Here is a 10,199-nt window from a genome sequence, read left to right on the forward strand (position 1 = left end):
ATAATTGACCTCAGCCAACTTTGTCCAAGATTTGCACCAAGATTATTTCTTTGAAAGTTGGGATCATAGGTACGATCAAATGCACCGCAAATTGCTGAATGTAAACATTTGGATGTTCTGTTGGTTCCTGCCTACACTTATCCAAAACCTTGATCAGATCCTCCCTATCATACCTAACAGCAGCCATAATATGCTCCCTTAATTAATCTAAAGTTCATTCTTCAGCCTTTACATCCATGGGTAACGCATTGTTTGAAAGGTGAAAAAGGTAAGATGTGAGTATTTGTAACATTCTCATTACTGCTGTTGACTTGCTCTCACTTCTTGTTCCTATGAAACTTGTTCCAATTGTTGATTACCCTCTGAGTAAAGAAAAAATTCCTGGTATCTGTCCTGAAGTTGCTCATTACAACCCCAAACTTGTGTCCTTTTGCTTTACTGTCATGATACATCCTAAATTATTGATCTGAGTTTACTTTCACAATCCTATTTAAAATCTTCTACATCTTTATGAGGAGCCCTCTGAGTCATCTTCTCTCAAGACTGAAGCTTGTCTAGTCGTTGCTAAAATATGTCTGGACTTTGCAGCATGCTGCTATTCACATTTTACTGAAATTAGATCACCTTTAATTCATTCTTTCTCACATCTTTTAGAATTGCTTCTTCTTTCTATATATTTATAGGCTTTTAAAACTCGAGGTTACTATTACTCAATTTCTACATCTCATTTTGTCTCAACTTCCCTACTATGCCTTTCAATCTTAGCAGTTTCCTACACTATAAAGCAACAACAACTTGCATTATATAGCGCCCTTCACGCTGCGTAGTATCCCAGAGCGCTTGACAGTGGCGGAGTCTGACCCCGAGCTAGGGGGAGAGGGAGGGGTTGTAAGCACAATCAAAAAAGAAGTTCTTTAGTCGTGATTTGAAAGTGGGGAAGGAGGGGGCAAGACGGAGGCATTGAGGGAGAGAGTTCCAGAGTTTTGGGGCTTAGTGGCTAAAGGCACGGCCACCGATGGTGGAAAGGAGGGGAAAAGGGACAAACAAGAGGCCAGATCCAGTCGAGAGGAGGCAGCGAGTGGTGAAGTGGGGTGGGGTAAGCAAATCGGATAGGTAGGGAGGTGTGAGGTCGGAAGGAATTTGAAAATGAGTGAGAGAATCTTGAAATTGATCCGTTCAGTAATTGGGAGCCAGTGAAACCGGGCAAGAACTGGTGTGATGCGGGTACAGAGTTTTATGTTGGTGAGAATCCGGGCTGAGGTGTTCTGAATTGGTTAAATTGTGTGTATTGTGGAGTAGGGGAGACCAACGAGGAGGCTGTTTATGATAGTGATTAGCTTCATCCATCTATAGAGTCCCAGTCTATCCCTCATTGCTCCCCTTTCTCATTGTTAAAGTGTAGATGAAACCTCGCCTAACTTGTAACATCTCCTTGAGCTTTTGAATTTCTTTTTTGGCATATAACATCTGACACAGGATCCCCTTTTCTGCTTGCCTTTGACATTGCAGCTTGTATTCTTACAGTAGCTTTCGGATCGCTGTTCTGCCTCTTTAACCATGCTATCCCTTTTCCTAAGTCTTTCTCATCCCCATACCAATCCTGTGCCTGCTTTTTCATATCGGAGGCTTCTGCCTGATAATAATCACCACGTCCCTTCAGGCTATGCATCCTTTTCGTGCATGTTTCCATTACTTGCCGCCTATCAGCTCTTTCTTCTGCCAACATTTCTTCCAGTTCTGCTTAACCGGTTTCCGAATTTCTTGGAGTTTCTTTAAGTTCTCCTGAGTAACCAGAAATTGCTCTTGAGCAGTCACCAACTGCTCCTCAAAGGTCACCAACCATTCCTTTGTACTGGCTAGCTTCTCTTCTCAACGGGAAGTACTGACAGATTCCTCTTTTTCTGCTTTGAGAGCACTCTTTTCCACAAGTAAAGATTTGATCCAAACTGCCTTGCTTTGATCTGTTTTCACTTTCTTTTTCTCATGTAGACTGCATGTCTGAATCAGTGCGCCACTCTCTAGTTCTCGTTAAACTGCTCCTCATGTCTAGGGAGCTTTTTTCTCTACATAGAGTTTCATCAATTCTTCCATACTTATATACTTTATTCCTCCAATTGTACTAAACCCTTCTCACTTTGAATCTCACAATTTAGCTAAAATTCAAAACACTTTAACAATCGTTTTCACGTGTTTCAATTTTCATGATCTTGTACCCATTGAACTTCAACACTTCTCCAACACCCTGTGAGGGTGACAATTTGTCTTGAATTTCATGTGGTGAAGTATGAACTGACACAAACTCTCAAATTGCTTCAATTAGTAAATTTTAATAAAGATTAGCAAGGTTATAAATATCAACATTATACATTTTATATAATCAAATTAATGCTTGCAGCAGATTAGTACAATTCACTGCAATGAGTTGAACAGACCAATACAGTGGTTTTCGTGGAGGAACAATAGTTGATTGTAGTCTATCTCTTTCCTCGCGATTGGTAGCAGTTAGCTACTCTTTCCCCAAACTCAGCTCTTCTGATTCCACCCCAAAATCTCTGCTTCTTTATCCCTTTTTGGTCACATAGCCAGTCTGTTCAACATGTTATTCGAAACACCAGCTGCAAACCAAAGACAATATTTAACTTTTTTGTTCTTTATTCTTCCATTTATTCTGGCCTTTGTGCATTTGCACCATATAGTCAGCCTATATGAAGTAAACATGTCCATGAGACTTTACGATTTTCTTTGGTCAGCTTAAGGCAACCCAGAATTCTGGGATTGCTTACACCCATTATAAGAATTTCAACTTGTTACCTCCAGCTAAAAGTCTCATTTTCTGAGATGTCTGATATCCATCCTCTATGTCTTCGGAACCATTGTATTCCTTAAATAGCAATTGAATTGAGGTATATTATGCATACCCATAAGCAACATCAGTCACTTGATGATGAGTTATCTCTGAATGAGAGAACAGTTGAATCTTGCACCACTTCTGTTTTACCCAAAATTTAATCCAGATTTCTACTCCAATTTCACTAAAACATCAAAAGAAGGACTTTGCGACCAGGAAATTCATGACAGCTCTACCTTTTAGTGTCTTTCTATGCAAGTAGGTCACGTAATATTTGGTTGCTACAGACTGTTTTTCTGAATCTCAAAGATGTAGTAGTTAAAAGCTATGTGCCTTAAATTTCATTTCCACTGAGTAGGAGCTCCTAGAAGAAATTATACTTGCATTAAACATAATTAAAATTAATAGTATAGTCAAGGATCTTCCTACTCTAGCTCACACTCACATGCAGAAATACTGGAGGGAAGAGTTTCAAGACCATTAGACCTGTGGGATGTAAACAGTGGAATTCTTCAGTGGTCAATTAGAACTGCAATAAGAACTGTAAGAGACTTCAGAAGAACACTGGCAGGTTAGTGGATTGGAAAAATGGATAGCAAATCAAACTTAATTCAGATAAATGTGCAGTAATGCACTTTGAGTGGAAGCATAATTATACACAAAATGATAAAACTTTAAAAGGAGTGAAACCACAGTGAGACCTAAGAATGAACCTATCCAACACTTTAAAAATAGAACAACAAATTGACAGAACTGTGAAAACCATAATTGGTTCTCAGGTTTTATACATTGGAGCAAAGGATATAAACACAAAGAAGTAAGGCTAAAATTGTACATATCATTGATTGGGTTGTACTTTGAGTATTGTATCTAGTTCTTGGCACTCTACTTTTGGAGAGATGCCACTGTAGGATCTTCTAAGGCAATGGAATGAGGACAAAGAAGATTCACTTGAACGATAGACAGGCACAAAGAAGATTGAGGAGACATAATATAGGTATTCAAAATATATGGAGTAAATTAAAAAAAAACTATTTCTACTGAATGGTGAGTTGGTATCTAGTTAAGCACAAATTTAAGATAATTGCCAGAAAAAAATAAGGAACAGGATTGGAGATTAGTTTTCTATAGCGCTTTGTCAGGGTATAATAGCTTACCAGAATCTGCAATTCAAGCAGAATCCGTAATAGCTTTATAAAGGGAGTTTGATGGATTTTTGAAAAGGTAAAATAAAGAGGTATGGGAAACTGCAAGTAAGTGGAATCTGAATGGATAACTCTTTCGTAGAGCTGGCAGGGACACTACAATACAATTTACATTTATATAGGGCCTTTCATGTCAGGAGAGGTGTCAAAGTGCTTTGACACAATACAAAATTATATTTATAAAGTACCTTTCACGTTGGGAGGACATCCCACGGTGCTGAACATTCAGGGATTAGGACCCGAGCATGGGCGAGGTTGGGATCAGGAAGGGTGGAGGGCAGAAAGGATAGGACGGTGGCCGAAGGCACAGTTGAAGTGGAGGGTCTTGAGGCATGCCCTGAAGGAGGCAAAAAAGGGAACGAGGTGAAGGGAATGTGGAATGGAGTTCCATAGGTTGGGGACAGAGAGGCTGAAGGCTTAACTACTTTTATCAAGGTGAATATGATGGAGGAGGACTGTTGAACTCACAGTGGGTGGGCAGGCAGAGGAGGTGGAAGAGGATGCTGGACTTCAAAGGAAAGAAGACAGAGGAACATCATGGTGCTATGAAGAGACATGGCTTCTCTATCATATCTGTACCATGTAAAAATTGAGTGAAATCATCTGGAGTTCCTCAGATGTTGATGATTTTTCATATTTTAGAAAATAACATATTGCCCTACAAAGGGCAAGTTACCAAGGCACGAATTATATAATAACTTGCTTTGCTCCTCACCACTGTACTGTGTGCATGAGCTTGTAAAAGCAACAGAGACACCTGAGCAAGAAAAGGTAATGCTGCCAAGAGCAAAGAATATTGACTGTTCTTTTCCAGTTTATTCTTGTGGGGTGAAAAATGCAATGATTCAGAACAGGATCAGTAATTATCGAATGTTTTATTGGGTTTGTTATGAGACACTATACTATTTACTCATTCTTAAAGATTATTTCTAAAGCCACTGATATCACTCACCCCACACCCCTGACTTGGGCACATTGGTGAAACCTGAGGTCACAAAATCATTATTTTTTTCTCAATAGTCCGTAGAGATCTATCCCTCCGTACAGTAAACTCCTGATAACTTCTCACTCCAAGGGAAAAGTGCTCAGTGATGGATTATCTGGAACGGTGAGTTAGGCATATAAATACATAAAAATAAATGTGGCCAAGACATTGACAGCACGGTAGTGACGAGTTAAATGGTAGTGACATTGTAAGCCAGGGTCGAGTTATCAGGGGTTTACTGTATAATATTTCTTTGCAAACCACTTATCGGTCAAACATTGCTTCACCCAGTGACCATCTCCTCCCCTCAGTAGCCAACAGCCCCACACGTACACTGCCTGAGGGGCTGACGTGCAGGCCTCAGGAGGTGCAGCCCAGGGCAGCCCGGTGAGTAACGGCACAGAAACCAGCCTTTGTAGGTGAGGTACCAGCAGAGCTGGGCGAAGGTCGCCCCGACGATCTTCTGAGAAAAGTGGTGAAAAAAAAGGGTGGTTGACACCAGGAGAAAGCTCCAGAGAGGCAGGAGGAGGCTGGCGAGGAGGAAGGTGAGGCGGAAAGCCCCACTAGCTGGGTAGCCATGGGCTAGGTAGAGTTTGAGGATTGAGAGCTCCTCCAAGGTGACCAAGGAGGAGTACGTGAGCAGGAACGACTGGGACGAGATGCTGTAGCCTTTCCAAAGAAAGCCTTGCATGAGGCAGAAGGGCCGATCGGCCAGCTCGATGAGTAACAGTCCTTCTGGGGTCTGGTGAAAGCAAGAGCCGGTGACAGTCTCTATGAGGATGAAGGTTCGCAGGCAAGCCACACTGAGGACAGTGCCAGCCAGCAGCCGGCTCTGGTGTCTCAGTGTGGTGAGCAAACTCCCAGAGGACAGGTAGGAGGTGAGCAGCAGGTGGCCACCGGTCAGGACACACGTCCAACTCCAGGCTGAGTCAACCAGACGCCTGTGGGGGGAGGAGAGAGATAGAGTGTAAGAGAGGTGAGAGACAGAGGGAGAGGGAGAAGTGAAAGAGAAGGAGAGAGTGAGAGATGAGAGAGAGGAGAGAGAAAGAGATGAGAGAGGAGAGAGGGAGAGGGTGTGTGAGAGAGCGTGCATGAGAGAGAGCATGAGAAGGAGCGAGGGAGCGTGAGAGTATGTGAGACAGAGACAAAGAGTGAGAGATGAGAGGAGAGAGTGAGAGGGAGAAAGTGTGAGAGATGGGAGAGAGAGAGAGATTGAAGGTAAGTGAGAGGAGAGAGAGAGATAGAGACAGAGAGAAAGTCAGAGAAACAGTATGAGAGAGGAAAGAATGAAATAATGAAAGAGATAAGAGATAGAGAGAGACAGAGAGAAAGTGTGAGAGACAGAGAAAGAAAGACAGTATGAGAGACGAGAGAGAAGGAGAGTGTGAGAGAGGGGATGAGAGGGTGAGAGTGTGAGACACAGAAAGAATGTGCTTGAGACAGAGAGTGATGTGAGAAGGATTGAAACATACAAACAGACATACACCCACTTGCGCAGAAACACAGACCCACACACATACAGACACACAGATATACACCTACACACACACAGAAGCGAGCGTGCGCACACGCACACATACACATACAGACACTCACATACATAGAAACACGCACAGAGGCATACACAGGTACACAGGCACACATGCAAGCACACACACAGACTCTCACACACACCCACACACACGTGGACACGTGGATGGACACACACAGACACGCACACGCAAGCACATACATACACATGTGCACACACATACACAAAAACACACACATGCACCCACATACACACACACACACACAAACAAACACACACATGCATGTACACACACACAAACACATATACAAACAAACACACGTACACGTTGAAGTAGTTGCGAGGTTTGGCAAACACCACTCTGGGGCTGATCAAGTCCCCCAGGAGCGGGGTGAAGGTGACGAGGAGAGCCAGCCAGAGCTGGAAGTATCTCCTGACAAACCAGTGGCTCAGTACAGCTGCCGTCTGGTCAGTCACTACACACAGAGCAGAGTGTAACAGCTTCATCTAGACACAGAGAAAGAGAGAGAAGGACAGAGAGAGAGAGAGAGAGTGAGAACAACTTTTACAGAGATAGGAACAGACAGCGAGTGAATGTAAGAGAGCGAGAGCTAAACACATGGACACAGCGAGAGTGAGTGTTCGCCAAAAGCAACTAAGAGGGATAGCAAGAGAGAGAACAAGTCAGCAGGAGAGGAAAAATGAGCGAAAGAGGAAAGCGAGAAAGAGAATGAGAGAAAGAAAGAGAGAGAAAGAGGCCTTGTGCACAGGCTTCACGCACGACCCTCACTCGTCCCCTCCCCCTGGATTTGTGTCTAAAATTGGAAACCAGCAGCTGTCAAAATGTCAGAGAGAGAGAGAGAGAGTGAGAAACTGGGAGAGACAGACAGAGAGACAGACAGAGAGCCAAAGAGAGAGAGAGAGAGAGACAGAAAGAAAGAGAGACACACAAAGACAGAGACAGACAGAGAGAAACAAAGAGTGTGAGAGAGAGATGGATAGTGAGACAGAGAGAGAGAGATTAAAAGAGACAGAGAGCATCAGAGAAAGAGACAGGGAGAGAGAGACAGAGAGATTGAAAGAAACAGAGAAAGAGAGAGGGGAATGAGCAATGAACAACGATTAGACCAGCTAGAGTTCTTCAGTCTTCAGAGAAGTCAACTCAAAAGAGAACTTATAGATGTGTATAACCTTTTTTAATAGGATTGAAAAATAAATCCATAAATTTAGGATATACCAAGTTAGCAGAACAAGTGGACATGGGTTTAGAGTTGCAAAGGCAATTTCAGGACATACACCATTTTATTTTTAACCCGGAGGGGAATTAATCGACAGGTTGCCAGAAAGGGTGGTCGAGGCCAGGGAACTGGGACTCATTTAAAAAGCAGCTTGATGCTGTGTACGTTGTTTCTGGAGGGGTGAGATCAGGTGGGCCAAGGGCCCTCTTCAACCAAAAGCAATCCTGTGAGCTTGTGAACCGTTCTTGTGCAATGATTTGCTAGAGAACTATGTTTGGAATGTTGCAATGCAGTCTCCTCATCTGAACTCTGCCAGAATACCATCGCTATTAGCCTATTCAGGGTCCCTGGAATCACATTTCACAGTATAATATTGCAACCCTAGACTATCCAAGCCAAATTAGTACCGGGGCACACACTCAGCACAGTTCAGGACTACGGGCTTATCATCACAGTCGAAAACCTCATTAGCTCCAACAACAAATCACATTCCCTATCACTAACAGTACCAGAGGGGTTCACTCACTGCTAGTTCTTATAATCTGTACCATGAATAATAATAAAAATCCTAGCATTTGATATAGTGCCTTATCACATCATCGAGGCCTCTGAAAAGGCTTTACAGGATAAGAATAATAATCGTTGCGTTTGATATAATGTCTTATCACTTTGCCTTAAAGTGATTCACAGAGTATACTGTAAAGTGGTGTGATTGTGTACTTTGGGGCGAAACACAGCAGCCCGTTGGACACAGCAATGTCCCACAAAGAGCCATGGATTGAGTAATCAATTTTATTTGGTGGATTGTTGGCCAGGGCAACAGGAGAAACTCCCTTCTCTTTTCAAATAGTGCCATGGGATCTCTAACATCTACCTAAACAGGCAGATGGCTGATGAATTCTATGTTTTACTATCAAAAATAATATGGGACTCTATATTATTCACCACGAAACAATGCCAAAAGAAGGAGACAAGATCAAAAGGTATATCAATAATTCCTAAATAATGGAAAAACAAAAACTCAGGAACCTATGAAATGATAGTAGACAGGAATCCAATACCAATCTCAGGGTTCAGTTAATGAACAAATCTCTTCTTATCCCTTTGAGCACAGTGGGTTTTGTTTTATTCAGACATGGTAGGGCTTCACTGTCTGCTACTCTTATTGCTAGCAGTGTCTGCTGCCTTTCTGTGTCCATTCAGCATTTTACGTGTCAAAGATTAACCTGGTTGCATCTTAGATATGACGACAGCAATCTTCCAAGTCTGGGCCTCCTAATCTGAAAGAACTGTCTTCTAAACCAGTTTGAAGCTTTTCTTTTAGATAAAATAAGTGTTCACTTTTCTGTAACAGACAGTGGGACTGGGTAGGAAAATAGAAAACTGGCATTCAGAAAGTTTGAAGTTTATTACAGAGGGGAAAAGTTTAGAAAATATATGGTAAGATTAATTCTGCATAAGAGTCAAATTTAATATTCATAAAAATGTAGGCAGACCAGCGAAGTAAACGAGAATAGAAAGAAAAAAGATAGCAAAGTGGCAACAGACAGTTTGGAATGTCTTCTGTTCCCATCCTTTCTCCAGTACTGTTGGGTGCAACTTGACCTGAGCATTTCAACCTTGACAGAGTGAGAGAGACTTTGGATGATTCTTATGAACCTATTCATAGAGTAAGAACATTACAAAAATAGTAGTGTTTACTTTTATAGTCAGGAGATAATACTATAGGAATAAACCACACCCACATTCAAGGATTATTATTTTAGCTGATGCTTGAATAGCTTTATTACTGTAATATTAATAATTTTTCCAGTATCACTGTGCAGGAGCAGAACATTTTATAGAAGCAAATAGCTCCAGGGTCAATTTCCTAAACCTGCCAGAGATCTAAGGGTTACACTCCGTGAAGCCATGAATTAATACCAACGTTTTAACACCTTTCTAACCATTCAACATCCAGTGTTGTCTGCTACCAGAGATTAAATTGAACAGCATTTATCCAAAACCAGAGATGAATTGCCTACTGTTGAATTGAAATGGTTCGCTGCCAAAGAGAACAAATATTTTGAAGTGCTTTACAAGCAGAACACTAAAAAGGTCTCTTTCAGGAATCATAGTGCTTAATTTCTTCAACATATTGTAAATAAGGTCCTACATAGAAATAGTGCATGTCAAAAAAAACTTACAGACAAACTCACAGTGCCTTTGTGGTGGAAGACAAACTTTAAAATTGGGATTTGTGGTTAAAAGAACAGTGATAAATACGCCATTGTCTGTGTGTGTAGGTGGGGTAGGGATGGGGTGCATCAGTTGAAGGAAAGTTAAAGGAATTTTTCCTGAAGGCATGTTAAACTAGGAATATTGATGACACATTAACCACATGGTCAGAACA

The 10,199-nt window shown here is 41.8% G+C and overlaps 1 protein-coding gene across 1 annotated transcript; it reads right to left on the reverse strand.

Annotated features, from left to right (window-relative positions):
• Positions 1–2,307: 2,307 nt before the first annotated feature.
• LOC103176223 (fat storage-inducing transmembrane protein 1) lies at positions 2,308–7,447 on the reverse strand. The gene is made up of 3 exons (XM_007889637.2): positions 6,895–7,447; positions 5,372–5,979; positions 2,308–2,615 (listed from the first exon to the last, which is right to left on the reverse strand). Exons 1-3 carry the CDS (start codon positions 7,074–7,076, stop codon positions 2,575–2,577), a joined length of 831 nt encoding a protein of 276 aa, XP_007887828.1. The 5' UTR covers positions 7,077–7,447; the 3' UTR covers positions 2,308–2,574.
• Positions 7,448–10,199: the final 2,752 nt, after the last annotated feature.

The sequence above is a fragment of the Callorhinchus milii genome, unplaced genomic scaffold (assembly GCF_018977255.1).
Source record: "Callorhinchus milii isolate IMCB2004 unplaced genomic scaffold, IMCB_Cmil_1.0 Scaffold2, whole genome shotgun sequence".
Classification (NCBI taxonomy): Eukaryota; Metazoa; Chordata; class Chondrichthyes; order Chimaeriformes; family Callorhinchidae; genus Callorhinchus; species Callorhinchus milii.